This window comes from Pteropus alecto, unplaced genomic scaffold (assembly GCF_000325575.1).
Source record: "Pteropus alecto unplaced genomic scaffold, ASM32557v1 scaffold20, whole genome shotgun sequence".
NCBI lineage: Eukaryota > Metazoa > Chordata > Mammalia > Chiroptera > Pteropodidae > Pteropus > Pteropus alecto.
In genome coordinates, this window is record NW_006436298.1 from 24882912 (window position 1) to 24906223 (window position 23312).

The 23312-nt window shown below is 36.1% G+C and overlaps 1 protein-coding gene across 3 annotated transcripts in view; it reads right to left on the reverse strand.

Moving 5' to 3' along the window:
- SPATA9 (spermatogenesis associated 9) overlaps positions 1–23312 on the reverse strand; it is a 59204-nt gene that overhangs the window by 33734 nt on the left and 2158 nt on the right. Inside the window, exons 1-3 of one of the 3 annotated variants that reach the window (XM_025047869.1) lie at positions 19150–19227; positions 15043–15184; positions 6287–6424 (exon numbers count right to left, since the gene is read on the reverse strand). Coding sequence is in view for 2 of the 3 variants with exons in the window: in XM_025047867.1 (XP_024903635.1) it covers positions 6287–6424; positions 19150–19162 (151 nt within the window). In the remaining variant the exon portion in view is untranslated. Of the gene's footprint in view, positions 1–6286; positions 6425–15042; positions 15185–19149; positions 19231–23312 lie in introns of those variants that run through there. The other 2 variants (XM_025047867.1, XM_025047868.1) reach the window with 2 other exon arrangements.

Sequence of the window (23312 nt, forward strand, 5' to 3'; positions counted from 1 at the left end):
AAAGCAAAGGACTATTTGTTTTTCTTTTAAAAGGATGTAGTAAAGGTAGGTTTTTATTTTCAGAATCCATTTAAAGGTAGGAAACTGAATGGTTATGCGCCACACGTGTTACTATCTATATATATGAATGATGAACCAGACTCTGAGGAATTTAGAAATTATCCCCAGACCAGCAAGTAGCAGAGCAAAGACTCTTGTCTAGATTCTCTTTTCAAAATTTTGAATTCTTTTCACCACACACACTACCTCTCTTAGAGTGAGTGGCTTTCAAGACGGAGGAGAAAAGTGAAAAAATAACAATAGGAGAAATCCTCTAGTCTATTATGGATGGCTTTCACCTTTCAATCAAAATCTGAGTGTCCACTGTATGTCAGGCACTTGGGATACAAAAATGAACAAAAAGATCCTTGATCTAAGTAAAGGAGCTCACAGTATTATAAAACAGACACATTCAAAGACGATTACAATAAAATATTATAAAAGCAATAACACAAACATGTGGAGGATGTTACCTATACAAGCAAGAGCAAGGGCACCATTTCAGGTGGCCAAAGTTAGAAACGGCTTTATTTGATAAACACGTCAGGCACTGTGCTGGAAACCAAGGACAATGGTTTAAAAAAACAACAACAATAGACAGGAACCCGTTGCTCTAGTGGAGCTTGTGTTTCAGTGGGAGGAGAGACAGCAAATGAATGAGGACATCCCTTGTAGTAATATATGCTACAATAGAGACGAAATAGAGCAATGCACAGACAAGACTCCGCCACTACTGAAACTGGAACGTCTAGGGAGAACTCTCATGAGACAATGAGAAACACCTGAGAAGTCGGGGTGGCTGCCACTTCAAATCCTTATTGCTTAACTTTTGGGGCAAAATCACTAAGTTTCTACAAACTTAGCACCTTTATTCTACATAGAGTTTACTTTCAGTCAAAATCTATTCATTTAATTTTCATCCTTCTCAAGTTTAAAAAATACAATTGAAAAATCCCTTTTCTTTCAATAAACAAGGCTGCTCTCGGCAGAGGTTCGCAGGAATCGTGGGGGGAGAGCAGAGGGGCAGCAAAGTTTTGATGGTATCCTCACCTCGACCAGCTCTCCTGAAGTATCCAGATGTGGCTGCAGTGCACCTTGAACCTGTGTAGGTCCAGGTGCTAAGCAGAGGCTGCCAACTCACACTGGCGCTGGGACACTCCCTGCGTATCTCCCCCAGGGCTTTGGTGGCCTGCCTCCTGCAGCCTCTCACCCCGAGCTGCTAATGCAGCATCCCAACACCCAGCTGCTCCTACTTCCTAACACTCGGCACTGGAAGCCTTCAGCAGGTCCTCACAGGCCCCGCAGCACGTGCTGTGACGTGTAACATGGACATGTTAGGCGCAGGGCAGAGCAAGCCAGGGGAAGCATGGGACAGAGGGGAGGCTCCAGAGTCACTTGAATAGGTGTTCTGGTACTTCCAGCCCCTCCAAATAACCCCCACCGGATGTGGCACAGACACAAAGGGGTGGCTTCTGCTCCAACTCACCACTAGCTTTCCCTAACTCTGGACACCTCTAGAGCTCTTGCACCTGAGACTTTGATGCCATCAGGGAGAACTGCACTCCTGTCTAAAATCAGAGACCCTCAGGCCACAGGGAGTTTGCAACTCTGCTTGTAGAGAAGAGAGAATGGTGCAGGACGTGGTTGGTTTGTGCTAAAAACGAAGCCTCAAGGGACAGGGTCCTGCCATACATCATTTTGAAGAAAATAGATGAGGATTTTAAGAAAAAAGTCTAAGAGCAGTACTTCCAAGATTTAATCCCAAAAGATAACCCCTTTTAATTGTTGTCAACCCCGTATCCCTTATTTTTTGGAGATTTCTTCCCCTTCAATGACCCCCCACTTCCATTCCAAGTATCAAGTTTCTGTTAAATCACACCAGCAATAATTTGGGAGAAAATCATTTAGAAAATAATGTAGTAAGATGTGATATGAATAAGGAACCCCAGCATTAGAAGTCAAGAAGCCTTGGGATATTACTGGCAGGCTTGATCTGACTACCTGTGAGAACTACCTGTCACTCAATCCCTGGCTCAAAAATAATCAGTAAAGTGAGAGAGCTGAGATAGAGAACTCCAGAATTTTGTATCTGACCTTAGAAATTGTCCTACATTATCACAGATAGTCATTGCATATTTTTATAACTGTAATTACAGGAGGATTAAGTCAAAATTAGGACACAGTGCAGGGAATTCAAGGATGTACCTACAGTACACTGGCAAGAAATAAAAAAAAGAATAAATCTCTAAAGTTTGGTTCATTAGGCCATTCGGTTTTTAAAATACAACAAATCAATATAGCAATTCAGAATTGGCCCTTCTTGGTTTGCATACAGAATGCAGGCTGTTGCTAAAATTCTTCAGTGCTTAAAGTAGTAAACAGCAGAAAGACACACACATCTAGATGCCCCTGTTCCTTAGATCTTGCAACTTTCTTTTGTTACTAGCAACAGTTTTCTCTTGCTTTGGTTGTCTCTGCTTCCTTATTTCCTACTTAGAGTAATCCTTTGCATTCTGACCCTGTGGGGATTTTCTCCTAAATCTTTATCACCAAATCTAAGCCTTTTCTGAGTCTTTGTCCTTTTCAAGCTTTACAGTATCCGATGTCACTGATCACACATACTTCTTAGATAGCCTTTTTTTTTTTCCCTAAAATAATTTCCTATTTTATTTCCTTGACTATTCTCTATGTTTTCTCTTCTTTCTTCCACTATGTTTTTCTCCACACTCTAAAGTCCTATTCTTTATCCTTTATTTCATCAAACTCTATTCCATGGAATCACATCTGAATATCAGCTTAAATTATTATTTCTTGGTAGAAACTTCACAAATCTCTAATTCTGATACTATCCATTGTCCAGAGTTTTCAAAAATATTTGCTGAACAAAATCAAATAAAATCATCAATTATTGAATGTTGACAATCTTAGTATTTAATATATTGAATAAATATTATTAAAATTTTTTATATGAAGTATTCTCAGGTAGGTGATAAATATATAGTACATATAGTACTTGTAAGTCCTGATACCACACCCACTGTATACATACATTTGACGGTTACTATATTTCAATATACATTTGTATATCTTATACTGCTATTGTAAACACTACCATTTTGAGGAAAAGGATTTAAAGCTATGAATAATAATAAAAGTGAGACATATATCATCAACTCCTGAACAATGCCCTGCATCTTTACCATGTGGAAAAGTTCTCAAACTTTTGGTCTCAAGACCTTTTTGCACTCATAAATTACTGAAGACCCCAAATAGCTTTTGTTTATGTGAGTTATATCTATTCATAACACCTTATTAGAAACTAATACTGAGAAATTTATAAAATATTACTTCATATGGTAGGCAGCCTCTAAGATGACCCCCAATGATTCTTACCTCCTGGTATTCATCCCCTGTGTACTTCCCTCCCCTTGAATATAGGCTAGATTTATTGACTCCTTTCAAAAAATAAAATAGCCAAAAGGATGCAGTGTCATTTTCAAGATTAACATACAAAAAGACTGTGACTTCTGTCTTGTTTATTCTCTCTCTCTTTTTCTCTCAATTTCTCTTTCTTTAGGAAGCTAGCTACCTTGTTGTGAGTTGTCCTATGGAGAAAAACTCATATGACAAGTTCCTCTGATGTCTCTGGCCAGTAGCAGTGAAAAACTGGGTCCTGTCAGTAGCCAGGTAAGTGAGCTGAGAAGCAGCTCCTCACCCAGCCAAGTCTTAAGATAGCTGCAGCCCTGCTGACACCTTAATTATAGCTTTGTGAGAGTTCCTGAACCAGACATACTCAACGAGGCTGCACATGGATTCTTGACCACGGAAATGGAGAAATAATAAATACGTACTGTTTTAAGTTGCTAAATTTTGGGGTAATTTGTTACACAGCAATATATAACTAATAGGTTCATTTTTAAATTATTATTTATGCCTACAGCACCTGGTCTTCCTAGGTGGTCTCCTATCCAAGTACTAACCAGGACTGACCTTGCTTAGCTTTCGAGATCAGACACTGGGCTTGTTGAGGGTGACATGGCCATAGACCATGGACTGTGGCTCCACTGGGGCATGAACCCAGGATCTTCTGCGTGTAAAGCAGACGTGCTAACTGCTACACTATGGAACCACGTCCTAATATATGCATTTTAAAATAACAATAAAAACATTTTCTATGAAAAATAATCATGTTTTCCAGAATGAAAAATGTAATGAAATGAGCGATATTGTTCTCATTTTTGCAAATCTCTCTAATATCTAATTTCATAGAAGACACCTGTTTTCTCATGTCTGCTTCTGAATTTAATCTGTTGCAGTACAACATTTTGGTTGAAATACGTGAACAAAATCTAGGCTTACACAGATATGTAGCTGTAAAAGGAAAAAGTATTTTAATAGACTTTCCAGGTAACTGTGAATATTCTTCTTTGATCCTACACCAGCATTCAAGAAGTGGTAGTTTCCTAAAGGTTAGTTGCAATGTAGAAACCATATACCTTGTTAAATTAAAATGTATTGGTCTGTCTTGCACTTTGAATGGATCTTCTACTGGTGAGTGATTTTGTAACATCATGCATTGATCATTTGGATAACATTGGTTCTCTGAGTTATGCAGATCTTCTATTGACACCTTTCATTATACCACTTCCCTTCCCCCTCCCCCCAAAAACCTTTTGTTAATATCACTATCGCTTTTATCAGAAAAGTCTTTAAGTTTGGGGAAGCTTTTGTATTAGTTATCTATTATTGCAAGCAAATTACTCCAAATTTGGCAACTTAAAACAGCAAACATTTATTATCTCACAGTTTCTGTGGGGCAGGAATCCAAGAGTGGCTTAGCTGGGTGGTTCTGGCTCAGAGGTTTCAGTCAAGCTGTTAGATGGGCTGCAGTCATTTTAAGGCTCTACTCAGAGACGTCTACTTCCAAACTCACTCAAGTGCTGTTTGGCAGGCTTCAGAAGGTCCACTTCCAAGTTTATTCACATGGTTGGTTGCAAGCATCAGTTCCTTGCCATGTAGGCCTCTCCATAGGCTGCTTGAGTCTCCTTGTGATATGGCTGCTGGTTTCCCTGCCCCAGGACTACCTCGCAACCTGGCAGCTTATCCCAATGAGAGTGATGACGGGGATAGGGAAAGGGAGAGAGGGTGCGGGGAGAGAGAGAGAATAAGCCACAGTCGTTTTATCACCTAATCTCAATATGACAGCTCATCACTTCAGCTACATTCTATTCACTAAAAAAAGTCCAGCCCACACTCAAGAGGAAGGCAACTCAGCTCAATCTCTTGACGGGAGCTGTATCAAAGACTGTGAAGACATATCTATAAAACCACCACAAGTGGCCAAGCCCATGGTGTCAAATACAAGTTTTCCTAAATTCTAATTTTTGCTTTAAAGCTCAAATTTATTATTGGCAATAAACACTGTTAGTTGTTTTCTTTGGAATAACAGGCTTACTCCTTTCATTTTGGGGAAAATATCTTGCTAAACACTCAACTCTGTATAACCATAGTTTCTCTGTCATTCTTTCAAGTGAAAATGATATTCTATAAAAAAAGGCAGCTACTTCAGCTCACAGCTCAAATAAGTATACTATTGCTTTTCCTTGAATCGATTATGTATGTCTGCATGCAGCAGAAGGGCTTTAGGCATAATTCCTACCAAATCGCATAGAATATTAAAATGATGTATATCCAAGGGTCAATATTTAAAAAATTTAATCACTTTTACTCCTTCATCTAGGATAATCTCAAATAAAACTGACTTCTTTTTTTTTTTTTTTTTTTTTTGGTTGGTTGGTCATTTATTTTTGGTATAGACTAGACTGCTCAGAACCTCTACTGGGAAATCATAGTAGGAGGAGGTAAATCAGGAAAAGCTTCAAGGGAAAAGATATGTGTTGAGATTGGCTGGAAATTACATTTAGACTGGCAGAGGAAAAAAGGTAGGAAAGGAAAATAAGCAAAACCAGTAGAGCTGAAATGAGATGAACATGTTATGTTCAGGAATAGAGAGAAGACTAAGTTGGGAATGAGCTGTGGACCAGATGTGGGCATCTGTGAAGGCCACCAGCCTGATTTCCTCATAAACTAGACCCCATCTGAAGGGGCAGTGTGAGAGAGGAGGAATGGTAGAATTCCAAGGGCTCCTCGAGATTGTCATCTAGCCAGCAGGAACTATTTACCACGCCTAAGGACACCAATGCTAGTCACAACTATACAGTTAAAAAAGAGCTTTCCACCATCTCACCTTTTCTCCTTCCCTCTTGCACCTTTGAAAAAGCCGAAAGCAGCAACTGATGAGGGAGATGGAGTATTGAGAAGAGGAGAAGCAGCTGACCGTAGCTCCTTCCCTCTTCCACTGCAGACTTCCAAACCTGGAGCGAAACTCAATTGAGAAAGAAAAGAAGTTTTAAATGGAATAAGAGTAGAGTTTGGGATTATTACACTAGACTGGGCTCTAATTACTAAAAATAGACTATTTACTACCTGAGACCAAGCATAAAACTATAAAATCTACCTGAGATTTCAGAGGAGTGGAGTGGAGCACAGTGAGCTGGAGTAAATTGAGAATGCTAGTTTGAGGAATAGTGGGAGAAAAGAGATAGTTGCTTTCAACTTGCACCCTACTAACACCTTCAACTCCTTTAATAAAGTGGTTACAATAACTATTTATTCAGCACTTATTTTTTCCAGGCTGTGGTTCTGCTGGGCAAGTTTCAATGAATGGACAAGATGTATTTACATTTAGGAGAATGGTCCTTTCAGATTAGGGCCAGGCTAATCTGAGTTCATATTTTAGCTCTTAAAAATGTGATACATTGTTAACCTCTTAGACTTTTAGTTTCCTCCTCTATAAAAAGAAGATGAATAATGTCTACTTCATAAGGTGGTTGTAAAGAATAGATGAGATAATGTATGTATACAGTGCCTGGTACATAATGAGCACTCGATAAATTACAGCAACGATTGTGATCATTATAGTCTTTCTTAGTAGTTTGGAAAAATTTACCAGACATTAGCATGTAAGACAGATTGAAGGCGAATCAAGACTAGGATCAGGGAAAAATTAGAAATGTGGAGTAATAAAATGAGGCTAAAGTGGTAGTCATAGGAACAAAATAGAGGTGAAGGGACAAATATAAGGAATATTTGAAAGGAAAATAAACAGAAGAGGTAACTGCTTAGCTCTTGGTAAATAAAAGAGAAGAAGGAATTAATGCAGTTTAAAATTTTAAAGCTTAGTTAGATGAAAGAATAGTAGAAATGGGAGAAATACAGATGTTGGAAGAATAAGCAGGTTGTGTGGTAAGAGTGGTGAGAAGAAAATATTAGTTTTGTTTTGCCACATTTCAAGTGTAAATGATAGTGGGACTTCCAAGTGCCAATATCCTATGTTTGGAAAGTCATTTATTCTTTCATTCTTGAGAGCCAACTTGGTGTCAGAGACCATGCTAGGCTTTGGCAAGAACAATTTAATAAAGAGTTGGCGTTTAAATGAGACATCTAGGCCGCACAGAAAGATTTGAGGGCCTTCAACATAATGCTGGCCTGCGAAACCATGAATATTAATCAGTTTTCCGATGGACAGTGTAAAGAACAGACAATTTGGGGGAATATTCACAGGTAAGGAGACAGAGGAAATGGGCAAATGGGTGAGCACTAAACCAGGATCATGTTTTATAATTACTTTTATGTTAAATTCTAACCATCTATAGTCTAGAAATATTTAATTATGATTTAAAAAAGGAGTTTCATAGCAGCTGTCCATAATTTTTAAACATTTCATTTTGAAATAATTATAGATTTACAGGAAGTTGCAAAAATAGTAGGTCCCATTTACCCTTCACCACGTCTCACCTAATGACTACATCTTACATAATTATAGTACACTATGAAAGGAAGTTGACATTATTCAGATTTTACAAGTTTTACACGCATTCACTGTGTATATCTGTGTACAATCCTATGGATTTGTACTTGTTAATTTTTTCCTCTCACTCCAGTTTCTTAGGATGTGATGTGAACAATCCACACCATAGGAACTTTCTAAAATATTTTTTGTAGTTTACTGATACTCCCTAATGTTCACACAGCCAAATATAGCAAATGTCATAAAGATTTTTAAAATACTTAATTAGCAAGGAACTTGTATATGTTTTACACTATTGAATATATTGAGCCAGATTCTTCTGAGACCTTTATTAGTAAAACGTGACAAGGATTTCCAAAGTCCTTTATAATCTTGCGCTTCTACAGTTTTAGAATTCTAATTCCTAGATCACTTGGTCTCTTGATTTAAGCAAAACTTGTGGTCATTGCATTAATTCTTTTGAGTCAGGGTTAGTCCCTTACCTTATCAGGCCAGTGACCAGTGGGATACAGTTAATCGCTGTCTTATTGTAGTAAATAACACCGTTAGCTTGAAGGATTTTAACATAGTTTCCACAAGTTTCTTCCTGTGGCTTCTTCCTCAAAGGGCTTGCAAATGTTAGGTAATTGGAGAATAAACTAAAAATAATAGTTGTTCTAACAAAAATAACTTGTATTTTTAATGAAAATATGTTATCCCATTATTTTAAATAACAATTTAACTAAATCATCATGAACCATTTCTATTCTGGCAACATGTGACATTAACATCGAGTTTCATTTCTACTTAATTAAATCAAAAGTTGTGATACTCTGACCTGGGCTAGACAAGGAGGAAGTTTCTTCTCTTTAGGAAGAATATAGTATTAGGCCAATTGCCGAGACAATTAATATTTATAAACTGGACCCCCCCAAAGATACATAATTAATTTCATGAAGATAATAGAAGCTTTCGTGTTTGAACAAAAGTGTCAGCAGAAGATCCACGTAAGTAAGATCAGTGTTAAAGTATTTGCAGTCTGAGTAAACATCGCTTCGTAAAAGTGGCCATGAGACGAGGACTTTGTAAAACAGTCACATTAGGACGCTAGACAGACTTCCTATGTCTTACATACTGATGGCAACACAAGGCAATAATAAAGTTAGATTTCTAATTCAGTAATGTTCTAGAAAAAAATAACAGTGGGCTAAAGTACTTCATGTTGTTACTTTTACTAAACCAAAGTTAATGGAGTATATTTAAACTCTTAAAAGATTGTTCAGTAACTTGTTCCTCTTAAAACTGTACTAGTAGTTCCATTTCATGACACCAAGATTCTTTCAAGGGAAAATTTAAGAACACAAAGTACTTGGCTTTTAGTCAACAAAGCTGGTAGAGAGGGGAAAAAAAAACTTCAATAAGTACAAAACATGACATAGCAAAACCCATGTCTTTAAAAATAATTAAGAAAAAAAATAGAAAAAATATTTTTCATTTTTCATATTATCTTCAAATTTTGAGCAGAGAACCTTAGCCCAATCTGGGGCTCTAGATCTAGTTTCATCTCATATTTAAGCATCCATTTTGGAAATAACCTCCACGGGACGTAAAGCCACAGAAAGACCATTTGCTGAGCACTACTGGGCACTAACTCGGGGAGGGAGGCCTGAATATCCTCAACTTACAGATGCTTACAGGCATTAAGTGATTTTCCTCTATCACACAGGTGCCAAGGGGCAGAAACGAGATAAGAAACAAGTTTGACTGACTTAAACACTTACTGCTCTTAAGCATATTCTATGCTAATATCTATAAATCCTTCCCGTATATTTAAATAGAGCAGAACCTCTACTGAGCATTCAGCATTTTGCTCCTATGTATTGCATTTATTTATTTAAAAGTCCTAATAAAACACCATTTGTGTTAAATCAGATGACTTTTTACTCAATTAAATCAAACTATATGCTTTAGTATTATTTTCTGTTATTTTCAAAAGGAAAATTAAAATTTAATATAAGTAGGGGAAAACAGCATTTGCATCATATCTAACAAAGGGTTAACATTTTCACTTCCTATGGACTTCATAAACATATAAACATGCCAAAAAATATTTAACAGATATTTTCTAAATGCTTTCCACATACTCTGTATACTGTGCTATGTGTAGGAATAGAATAAACAAATATTTATTGACTTCATTTCATATTGCAAAAAAGTGGTTTATTTAGGATAATTCCATTTTGCAAAAATATGCATGTATATACATAAGAATATCTGGAAGGATGTATACCAAGTGATTATGAATGAGTGGTCAGATTTGTTTATTTGAAACAAAATAATGAACATGTGTTATTTTTGAAATAGAGTTTCATTTCAAAATTTAAAAAAAGTTTTAAACTTATAGACATTAAAATTGTTCAATTATTTCACCTACTGCCCAGGGTTTTTTTTTGGTAAAAATACACTTCTCTTTTCTTATCCAATGGAAGATGGATACCAGTAGAAATGGATTCAACCCTTTCTTTTGTACCATTATATTTCCACCTCCTGTATCCTGCCCCCAAGACACAACAGATACACAAACACTGACAGACATGTACACAGAGACATAAATACATGGACACAAGACAGTCTTTCACACAGCAGACATACACACACATTCTTCTCTCTCTCTCTCTCTCTCTCTCTCTCTCTCTCTCTCTCTCTCTCTCTCTCACACACACACACACACACACACACACACACACACACACACAGAAACACAGAGATAAAGTCTCATTAAAACTTGTTTTGGTGTAAGTGAAAAAATTTGGCAGACAGTTGATGGTTTTAATCTTGGAAAGAGCTTTCGCTATTCTCCAAAGTTTCCTAGTTTTGTTTTTTTTTTTCATTTGCAACCCCTGAATGCAATTTCTTCATGCTTGCATATTATAAAATGTATAAATCCCTCTAATGGAAAGATAACTCTCTGGACGACCCCTTTTGGAGTTTTTGCTTTTATGCCTAAGTCATCTGTTCTATTTGTTCTGGGTACTAGACTATCTTGGGACATGTGACAGATGCATAGCTGTAGCAGCTGCTAGTCTAAAGAGATGGCAAATAGCTCTGAGGAATCAAAACAGATTAATATGGAACAGTTAACAGGCAATGGTAATTTTTTTCATTTAATTTAAAAAAAATATTCTCTTTAGAGTCATGTATAGAATTTTATACGTTGTTAATCTAGAAAAAAGTTTTAAATAAATAGTTTTAAAATAAATTAAAGCATGCAATAGAGATAAAACCAGCCCCTACAATACATTCTATATACATGTATATTAAGTATTTCATTCATAAAATTCAATAATCCCATGTTAGTAGCATGTTAGTGACTATTTTAAAAAATATATTAATGGTTTAGTCACAATAAAAATTTCTCTGATTCTCAACTTTTTCAGTTTTACAACTCTGTGCAAAGCTAATGATTAAAGTTTTCTTTAAAAGTCCAATAAAGGTCATCTGGTAATAATGTTTATGAAGTACATTTCCCTGATATACTTTTGTAAAAATCAAGTTGAGTATTTGTGCCTGCTTTAAACCCAATATTATATATTTTTGAGTGATGACAGACTAGATCGAATTTTACTGTAATGTAATAGTTATCCAATTTTTAACCACAGTATAAAAAGCCTTTTCATTTTACATATTTTTTACAGCTAATAACACAAGAAAAACACAAACATTAGTTGAAATCTCAAACACCCCAAGAATTGGTCAAAACCTACCTCAACAGTACTATATTTCTAGTGTCTGTCTATGGTTTCTATTCAGATATAAATAGTCTAAGGTTTCTGTTCAGAAACCTTTCCAGATTTTTGTTTTGTTCTTCATATTCCAGAAGCATTTATCTATTTCCTCACTTTTCTAGTTCCATAAGGAAAATAAGGGAGGCATGAAGACAGAAAAGGAAGAAAGACCAAATATTTCCTTTGTTTGGGGTTCACTGATTCCTGAAGCACATCCATGTGACCTCCTAGCACCCCAATGAAAAAAATCTATTCCCAAGACCTTCTTTTAGATTGATCAGTAAAAATTTTTGTAACAGCCCATCTGATTCCTTTAGACTGTGAAGTCTTCTACAATCAAGAGGGGCCTTAGTTACTTCTTAGAGGAACTCCTCAACAGGTCAATCTCAGGTAGATCTCATGCAGATCCTCTGCTTTACATCAGAAAGGTAAATTAAGTTGTTTCCCTTCCCTGCTCATTCATTTAATTATTTAAATAAGTTCTTAAATTCTAATATTTCTTTCAATAAATAGAGAAGAGGGCATTTTCTCCGTTTCTCAATCTTACCTAAACAGAAACTCTGAGTACATCATCCAAACTTTCAACAATACTTATTTTGTTTCATTATATATCATATAAAAATATATATCATATAAAAATTTGTATATAAAGTATATCTTTATTCATCTTCTGTTTAATATTTTTGCTTTACAGTTAAAGAAACAATAAGCTCTTTGCTAACAGGAACACACCTTATCAAGTTGTTTGTATAATATAATGGGGCAATGGAGGGTTCAGTCTTGCCATTTTGACCTTCCTGTTTTTGAACCTGAGGGTGTTCTGACACAAAAGTATATTTAATAAAAATACTTAACATCAAAAACAAGTATTAATGGATCTTAGAATTCTATAGTCAGTTAATTTATCATTCAAGAATAAAAGTGAAATAAAGGTATTTTTCGACAAAAATCAGAAGAAGAAGAATACCAGAACTCAGGCCTATTCACTTTTATTAAATGACAATTCAGCTAAAGGAAGAATGGGTGTGTGAGAAGGAAAGTTAATAAAAGAGATTCATTAACACATGGGTAAATCTAACCAAACATTGATCTTTAAGACAATAATGAAGACCAAGTTTAGCACCTTAGAAAAAGGACAAAACATTGGACAACAATGACACGTAAGTCAGGAGTGTGGTGGAGACATTCTATACATAAAACTTACACACTGACTAATAAAAGCATTGACATTCACATTAAATTGTTATAACCAAGAATATATGTGCCAGATTACATTTTCCAAAGATGCTGCAATAATATCGCCCATTCCACATGCTCTTCTACAGTGTGGCTTGGCACTCCTCTCATCAGGAAATGAGGTCTGTGTTCTCTTCCCTTTAATCTCTTCCCTTGTCACTCACTTGTAATGGAGAGAATGCCACTGAAGTGATGCTGTGTGCATTCTAAGACTACGTTATAAACGGTGATGCAGTTTCTTCTTTGATTAGTGGGACACTGACTTCTGTATTACTGAACCAACATGCAAGAAGTCTAACTACCCTGAGACTTCTACACTGTGAGGAAGGCACAGAGAGGGCTTGAGTAGGCCATCTGGTTGTCTCCCAGCTAAAACCCTTGCCAACTGCAAGCATCATCTGCCAGACATGTAAGTGAAGATGCCTCCAGATGATTCCAGCCCTGTCATTGGCCCACTCAAAGCTATTATTTCACCATAAGCCATTAGCGTCTACTCTCCTTCATATATATGACATTTCAGTATATATAACAGTGTTATATTTGTTCAGTGTCTACACACACATCCTGTTGGTTATACTTTTCTAGCTAATCCTGATGAATACAGTTGGTGACAAAACCAGTACAGCCAGCTCTTGGAGAGACCTTGAAGGAGAGGCACTAGAAGGGGAAAACATCTTGTCTAATTTTGCTTCATCTGATTTACCCATTGACTGCATACAACAAGAAGCCAGAAGGTAGAAGGAGCCTGTTGATATGCAGCCTGGCTTCTCACTATACAGAGCAGGGTGGAGAAGAAAGAAGAGTGGACCTGGATAGGCAAAGAAAGAGTTAAACTAATAAAGAAAAGCTGGGAAACTTTACCATAAAATTCAGAGTGGTGGTCACCTCTAGAAGGGTGAGAAGGTAATGATTCAGAAGGGATGCATGGGTTGGGGGTTATCTTCTTAATCAGAATGGTGGTTAAATGAGTGTTTGCCTTACAATTATTCATTAAACTACACATTTATGTTTTATGTTTTTGTATATTTCATAATTTAAAAATTTAAAGAAGAAATAAATGCTGAAGAATAAGGATTTGTTTAATATTTGAATTCTAGAAGTCACAATAATTTTCCAGATGAGCATGTTTGTAGCACTTAAAACAAGTCTGTTTAAAAGACAAGACAATTTTTTATAGACAAGCATACAAGTTCTGACACATGAAAGAATTAAATAACTCATAACTAAAAGATATTTTCTATTAAAAAACAGTGCTTCTAGCCAGCTGGGAAAGAAATAATAGTAGCTAGTCTTGGACGTGTTTAAACACTGATAGGAAAGATCAGTAGAGGGGTAAATGTTGAAGACATTGAAGACACAGGAGAAGAAAGGGGGAATAGGTGGGATGCAGTCCATCCAATGTCAAAAGGGAAGCACATGCAGCATTGCCAGAGGGATACGAGGGGGGATATTTATTGTACTGTGACTGAAGGAAAAGGAAAGGATGTATGTGGCTGCATATAAATTTGTTGCCTTAGTGGGAAACTGAGACTTCCTTTTTGTCTGTGAGAAAAAAACACAAGAGAGGAGAAGGATGGAGATGTCAAAGACAGGGATGGACAGTGCGAAGGCTTAAATTGCTGGGACACCATGAAGGACCATGTACAAACTGGGGCACAGAGAAAAACAATAAATAATGTATGTGGGTGGGGGTGGGTAGCTGGTGGGGTTGGCTGGGAGGCTGCTAAATGACAGCAACAGGAGAGATAAAGGGGAGTATAGTCTCTCTTGGATCTCAAAAAAGTAAGTTCTTCCCGAGGATGGAGGAGTAGTGGTCTGGCTCTTCCCCTCACCCCAGCTGGAATTCCAGAAGATAAACTAGAAAGATTGGCAGGAAGCAAAGCATGGGCAAACCCGGATGACCAGGATAAGTTAGAGTTGAGCCTGTAATAAGGATATCAGGAATGGGGCATGTTAGGTTAAACTGGCTATGATGTTTTCAAGAATTTGCCCTATGTTTTTGAATAGTGGGTAATATTGGTAGCCTAGATGCCCAGGTCAGCTCTGGAAGACTTTAAGTTTTTAGGTCACTTCCTGATATAAGAATCTACTAGTAAAAAACTATATATTCATTTTATGCAATTGTTTGCATACCTTCAGCGGGTTATCAGATTCCTCTAAAGTTCTGCGTTAAGAATCACATTTAATAGGTGGCTTTGTGAATGTGGCTATTAGATGATCTTCATGGTAAACTCCATCATGCAGATAGTTATTAGTCTCTCCTAAAAGGCTGACTCTGCTAATCAGAAGAGAAAACTTTAGAAAACTGATCAAGGCATAAATTGGCTTAATGTAGTTTGCTTTGGAAAATAATTTTTCTATGACAATTCAATGCTGCCATGATTCTAATGAAAGTGTTTATATATGCAAAACATCCTTGGGATCAAAATGATCTGTACCTTAGATGCTTAACAAATGTATGTTGAACTGAAAAGATAAATGTGCCTCCCATGTGGGCTTTCCTACAGAGAAAACAATGTATTGGCCACATATTATAGGTTTCTGGGCCCTTTGACAGTACCCCTTCTCATTATAATTAGCAAATTAGTATTCTAGTTTATACACTGGCCTCTTGTGCATTGAGTTAGCACAAGCCTCATCTCTTGAGTATGATCAGCTCTGGACATCCTGACAAAATAAAAATCTCTGGGCTTCCAAAACCAAGGAATGAGCTCTGGAAAATGTGACTTAGCTGAGGCAATGTCATCCTGAGGCCAGCCTAAGCAGCTCAGCAGGCCTCTCCCTATGACATTTCTAGCTTGGTTGTTTAGAACAGCAACTCTTTTTAAATTGATTTGAGATCATGATGGAGTCAGTACCAAAACATTGTTGTAATCATAGATTAATGCAAGAGGACTGAGTAATTTATTAGAAATCATAGTGAGTTAATAAAATACACTGGCTGGAAATGCCTCCTAATTCTAGAATCTAGCATGGGGAGTTACTAATAGTGTACAATTTGTGACTGCTCATGGGTAGCGACCTAGAAACAGACTGTTCCATTTGAAGGCTACAGCTAGTGAGTTCTAAAACGCTTATCACAAAACAAAACAAAGCAATGTAAACTCTGCTTTTTTGTCTGTTTTGTTTGTATTATATTATACTTCATGGCCTCTTGCGTTATGCCAGCATAGCACATTTCTGAGTGTCTCATTCTTTTTGTTCATAGAATCATTGACTCTTCCCACAATTCTGAAGAGTTAGACATAATGACCAGGAAAAACAGGATTTTTTTCCAACATGGCAAACATTCCAATAACAATTACTGATTATTTTGTTTCTGTTCACTTACAAAAAGATAAGTTTCTGACTGACTGGTTCAACAAAGTGTCATTTTTACCCCAGATTTCACTAGGAAAAAAAGTTTCCTCGCCCGCCCATTAGAATTTCATAAATTCTCCTTAAGATTTGCCAGTTTCCATAGTAGTAAACCAAAGTATGTGAAAGAAAAGATGCAGTATAAAAGACTCATATTTTAATTTCACCTGTTGTCAGGTAATTTAATTCATATTTTTATATTACATCAATAAGGATATATTATAGCTCAAAGGCAAAACTTGAGAAGACAAAAAAAAAAAAATACTGGGTTTGCAGTGGGCAACTTATGCTACCACCTTGGTGGGATGTTAGGGATGGGAATGATGAGGAGTTCGTTCAAACACTTCTCTTTTTCAGGGTATTTCAGAAGAAAGTTTGAGCAGCAATGCTTGCCACTGAAATTAGTCCAGAAGCACCTTTGCTTTGTTTTCCTTTATCATTTCACTAAGAAAGTATGAATACCTTTTAGTGGATTGAATTGCCCTTGTCCTACCCTGGTCTTAACACCAGACAAAGCTTGTAACAGTAGAACATCTTGAGAAGCACACATAGATCAAGCCCCTTCATTAGTAGAATGTGGGGCAGGGCGCGGCAGTTATTGGTTGAAGAAGGGGTTTGGATCTGGCTAGCTACAGTGGGGAAAGAAACTGGTAGCATAGCTGGAGACATAATAATTACACAAGTCCAGATGTTTTAATTTGAAGGTGAAAGGAGAGCATATCAATCAAAAATAATATTGAAGTCCCAGATTAAGATTTAAAAAACAGAATGGGCTCTAAAGAGGAACATGGAGATCAGTGTAAGAATGTGTCCATGGGAATCTCTAGAGAAAGTGAGAAGCAGGAAGAAAGGAAGAGAAAAAAATGTCCCTCAGATAAGCCAAAAAATTTAAATGCCTCAGCTAGGCAATTTGTTAGAATACCAAAAGGACGATTCGCCAAGGATACAAACTGCCAACTTCATATTTAATTGTATCAGTTGGGCTTTCCTCAGAAATAAATCTCTATAAGAAAATTTCAATTGTTGTTCACTGTAAAATAGAGTGTTAAACTGCAGGTGGGATTATAGATTCGGACATGAAAAGTAAAAAGCAAGTCTAGAAAAATAAGGATCAGAAGTATTGTATGAGGGCCTAAATCAGATTAAGTGGCTTGTGATAGCTGTTGAATGAAAAAAGAGAACATTTCAAAGCATATGCTTGTGAAACGCCCCAGTTCGGATAATATCCAGCCGATGGCCATAGCAGTGAGGCATGAGCATGGCAAGTACAAGGAGTACAAAAGATGGGGAAGACTTAAGAAGATTTGCAATTGCAAATGGTACAACTTTTAGTATAGTTAAAACTAGAGCCAGATCATAGTAATACTGAAAAATAATCTATTTTTTAATGTATTTGAGTTCTTCAAAAAAAGGTCTATCAGCAAAGTGTTACACCATTTAAATCTAATATCCTATATTTCTGTATTAGTGGCTACAAAAGGAAAATGTCAAAAAATATTGTACATAAATAAATGATATAATCCATAGTGCTTGATTATGATACTTGTATATATATTTTTCCAGGGCTAAATAACAGAGCAGGCAGATTAAAGGCCAAATGACCAGATATCTTTGAAGTTCAATCCTTTGAAAAATGCTGGTAGAGAAAGGCAGTCCTGGTTCAAAGGAACATATGCTCTGTTATTTTAAAGTAACATTTTAACTGAAAAACAGAACAGGTTTTTGAAAAACACAAGTGAGTACAATGATGGAAGTAGGTGGATAACATAAGTACAAAATACAAACAAATGAATATTTTAGACTTTTCTGAAACAGCTTAGGGTAGTTGCATTTTGCGTGTAAATAACATTTTGGATTCCCACTTTAGTGTCTCCAAACAGAACTAATAATATTGTAGCCTTGCAATTTAGAAGTAATCCACAATTTAGAAGAAAATTGTCAGCTCTTTTTCTGGGAAAAATTACCCAGGTAAAAAAACAAGTAGGCTTTTCTTATGACTGTAATGGTTACCGACCTCGGTACATGACTTTGCTTAGGTTACTCTATATGAAGTGTATGCAAGCTCTCGTAAAAAAAAAAAATCTTAAATTTTATGATTTTTGTGTAAATTTGCAAACTTTATCTCTCGTTAGATTAGTTAATACAAATACTTTTTTCACCAGGCTGATTTCTAGGCAAGTAGGTCTGCAGTTTATCTGTGTTGCCTTCTCCTATCTCCTCCTTACTTCCTCTCTCACAGCCTCCCTCACTCCCAGCAGCCAGATGCCAGACCACATTCTCTGTTCTGCTTCCTGGCAGCCCGGGACTCCACCATGGTGTCCTTCTAGGCTTGCTCTCTAGGGCACAGCCCTAGGCACCAAACTGGGAGGTCTGCAAACTTTATTCTTTAATTTATTTTTTTTATTTTTCGATTACAGTTGACATTCAATGTTGTATTAGTTTCAGGTGTACAACATAGTGGTTAGACATTTATATAACTTACCAAGTGATCTGCAAACTTTTTTGACTGAGCATAATATCAGAAAGAATTTTGAGCACATCCCAATATCTTTAGTTAGAGATTACATGCATACATTATTGTCAATATATTGAGCACAAATTTTTAATAAATTATAGTTTAAATCATTGAAAATGTATGAATAATAATACAAAATACATTTTTCCCCTAAAATGTTATTTTAATAAAGCTTATTAGGGAGAACAGTAATTGCATATGCCTTATTATTTTTAAAATCTTGTTTTAACATTTTGTGATACAGCAATGCAGATGTCTGCTTTTATGTTCAGTTTATGTCCAGGCTCTCTGAGAAGAGCTCACAAAGATATGTGGATTAAAATGAAAGAACTGCTTCATTAGCTGGGTTACTAAATCACGATACTTACTTTTCAGGCCCATCACTCATCATGCAAAGATTCTGGCTGAAATCTGATGACTCCATCTTGTCTACTGCTATTCATTTGTTCCTGCGAATGAGAAGGTGTTATACATTTTTATATTTTTAACAAATGGCTTCAAAATCCATAGAAATTTTATTTGGAAAATGTTTAGGTTGGTTTAAAAATCCTATAAGAGTTTTTATAGGTGACATGTATTATTTTCAATCCCAAGAATTACACAACAAAGGAAATAACAAACACCAACTCAGCATAGTGAGTAAGGGCAGAGACTGGAGCCAATCACCTAAGTTGGAATCCTAGCTCCTCTATTCACTACTTACATAGCTGGGGGCAAGTTACTTAGCCTCTTCATGCCTTAATTTTCTCTCCTGTAAATTATGAAGTAATAGAACCAACTCAATGGGGTCATTATGATAATTAAATAAGTCAGAATTTGTAAAGCACTTAATATAGTATCTGGCATATAGTAAGTATATTTAAGTATGTAAAGGATTATGGGGAGATTTCTCATGCCCTGCAATTAGAAGCATAATCATTAAAATCACTTTTGAAATTTGTTGGGTATTATTTACCAAAGTAGGACATACGCACACCCTGTGACCTAGCATATCAAGAAACTATATTTTAAAACAAGAGTAATCCTGGCAGCTTTGTAATAGGCAAAAACTAGAAATAACCCACATGTCCATCTACAATGGAATGGATAAATAAATGGTCGCATACCTATCCATCAAATGCTATTCAGCAGTAAAAAAAATAAATAAATAAAAGAAAGAAAGAGAGAGAGAGAGAAAGAGAAAGAAAGAAAGGAAGGAAGGAAGGAAGGAAGGAAGAAAGAAAGAAAGAAAGAAAGAAAGAAAGAAAAAGAAGAATGAATCACAGCTACATCAACATGGATAAATCTTACAAATGATGATGAGCTTAAGAACCAAGGCACAAGAGAATATATACATTGTGATGCCGAAAGAAAGAAAGAAAGAAAGAAAGAAAGAAAGAAAGAAAAAGAAGAATGAATCACAGCTACATCAACATGGATAAATCTTACAAATGATGATGAGCTTAAGAACCAAGGCACAAGAGAATATATACATTGTGATGCCTCATATAAAAATTAAAGAGAAGTACAGTTTAGGAATGCACAGTTTAGGATTGCACATATAAGTAGTAAAGCTATAAGGAAAAATAATCATCACAAAAGTCAGGCTCGTGATTTTCTCTGAGAAAAAGAAGAGTGTAACCAAGGTAGGGCAACCAGGGGTATGTGTACATTCGCAGGCCTCAGTGTGTGGGTGCGTGCAGCCACATGTTCAGAAATGTTTATTTTATAATTATTTATTAACCTATGTACATAGGTATTATGCACTTCTCTGTATGTTATATTTCACAATGAAGAAATTAAAATGCTATGCAAATCTTGTTTTCACAAAATTAACCACATTGGTAACATTCTATACAGTTATGTGTTCTGGCTCCAGTTTCTTTGCTGGAATAACTATATATATTTTTATGTATATATGTGTATATAAGTATACATTCACACACATACTGTGAAAGAATCTTATGTGGTTGCTCTCATTCTAACCTTAGCTTGGATTCCTTTATTTTAAAAAATTTTTTTTTAGTTTAAATAACTAATCCATCAGAGGTTACACTTACACAAGTTTTGTAAGTGTAAAACAGTTTTATTTCTTAAAAGTCAATTATTATTTAAAATATCATTGAAAGATGTAGGAGATGGAATACCTTCTCTACTATGGCTCACACACAAAAAATGTCATTTTAAAATTATTTCATTATTGAAACACAATTTAGTAAATACCACACCGAAGCAGAATCTATTAAATACCATAACATGAGACATATTAAAAACATCTGTGGTTTCAGTTTAACCTTGTTGTAAACTTCCCATGCTATGTAACTTGTTCCAAAACTTGTATCTTTGGGTCTAGGGTTTTATATTCTCAAGGTATTTGCTCTCAAAAGAATGCAGGCTTTTTTTCCATTTGTGTTCCACAGTATATTTCAGCCACCTTTATCTTGGAAGAAAACTATTTTCTCAACTGCATGTTGCTTTTCGACTTCCATTTTTAAGAAAGCTCAGAAGAGGCTTTTTAGTGTTTATAATTAGTGTTTTATTTAAAATATTAGCCTGAAGAGTATTTTACTTAAATATCCTGGAAGTAGTGCTGAGTTTTATCTTCATGTTTGAATGTCTAGTTTTTAAATGGCTAGCTAATTGTGAGAGTTCATAATATTGCTATTACTATAACACGTATAGTGAAGATGATGTTAGTAAGTTGATGTCAATTCATACTTAAAATAGTATTCTTTGTAACTTCAATTATTATGGCCAACTTATTGTCAGATCTGACCTGTCACTAGTTTTTCATCTTCCATTGTGGCTCCTAAAGGGTGTCAGCAATGTCAGCTTAGCCAATTGTGTTTGCCAGTTCTTGCATTATTAACACTATCTCTATTGGTCCATGCTGTGACAGTTAGTTTAAATATCATCTATAAATCTACTTAAATACAGAAATTGCAACATGTGGCAATATGTTGAAAGTGAATGAAGGAGAGAGCCTACCCCTAACCCCCATCCTGTGTTCTCATCCACTCCCAAGAACATTGGGTGACTGCCTACTTATGGACCAAGTGGGGATGCCAGAGCCAATACTCACATTAAATATTAGTAAAGCTTAATTTCTTTCTCTCTTTTTGGGGGGAAAAAAAACCAACACAAAAACATGTTAGTAAATGGAAGTTCAAATATCTTATTCTGGAATTTCAGGGGTCATCTTCTGTACCCCTCTCTGGAGACTCTTATTATAGATTAGTAGTCTTACAATTTTATTTGTTTTTAATGTTAGATATCCTCTCTTTTTAAAGAAAATCAACATGAAACTCTAATATTAAAAAAATGCAATAAGACTGCTCTGATTGGCTTTGAGATGGGAGGAGTAGGTGCTCAGACTTCTGCAGGCATTTTCCTCCCCTGCCTTTTCAGGTAGACTTGAAGATTCCTCTGTGGAAATCTAGTTTCCTTGAAACACAGTTGGAAACATCCTATGCCACGCCTAGCTCTTCAGACCTGCCCTTACCGACACTTGCTTCCTCTTTAATCATTAAAGAACCAGCATATTTTTCAAAGGCTGGAATATTAATATTCATCATCTGGAGGCCAGTAATAGCTCAGTGAGTTACCTTATACATATCTTACACTCATACGTGGCTACATGTTATCTGAAAATAAGAACACCTATCGAAATGAATATGAAATGGTAGCATTTCGGCCACGACAAGAGAAAAACATATTGCTGTGTGGAGACCCCTCCTTTGTGTTTTCTCCAATAACCTTGAGGTTGGAGGGCATATGATAATCCAACTCGTTACACCAAAAAATATATGCTGCCGATGAAGGAAACTACAACTATATAAACCAAACACAAATTGAAAATAAAGGGAAATAATTAAAAGTCTTAAATAATTATGAAAAGAATCATTAAGATATCAGGAGGTGAACCATCTGTGATATTGTATTACCCAAGATAAGTAAGACTAACTGCTGTAATAACTGACCTCAAAATGTCTAGCTTAACTTAATGAAGTTCTATTTTTTCACTCATATCACAATACAATGCATGCTGTGAGGAGGCCCTGCTGTGACCAGTCATTTAGGGACCCAAGCTTCCTGGACATTACAGACAAATAAATTCGAACTCATGGTGTCAAGGTTGACCTGGTTTCATCGGGTTGGTAGATGGAAAGATTAGAGAAGGCACACCCTCTCTTAACTGCTCAGCAGGGATCATGTTCCACTGATGAGAACTAATCATGCGGCCCTTCCTACAGGCAAAAACTTTGGGAAATGTGGTTTAGCTACGGGTCCTGGAGGAGAAAACGTGTTTTGGTCAGCATTTAGTTGGGCTTTATCATATATACAGAGGTTAGTCTAGGGTTTACCAATATCTAACTTGAATATCAAGTGTGCCTTTGAAAACCTCTCAGGAAGTCTCTACCTCTCTCTTTTCTGCCTGCTGTAATAAAGGAGTCTATATGCTAGCACTGATTTTAGCTCTTTCTGTTCCCAGAAGCCATGATAGTCCATGTCTCTACACCTTTGCTTGTGATTTACATGTTTATCCATTTTT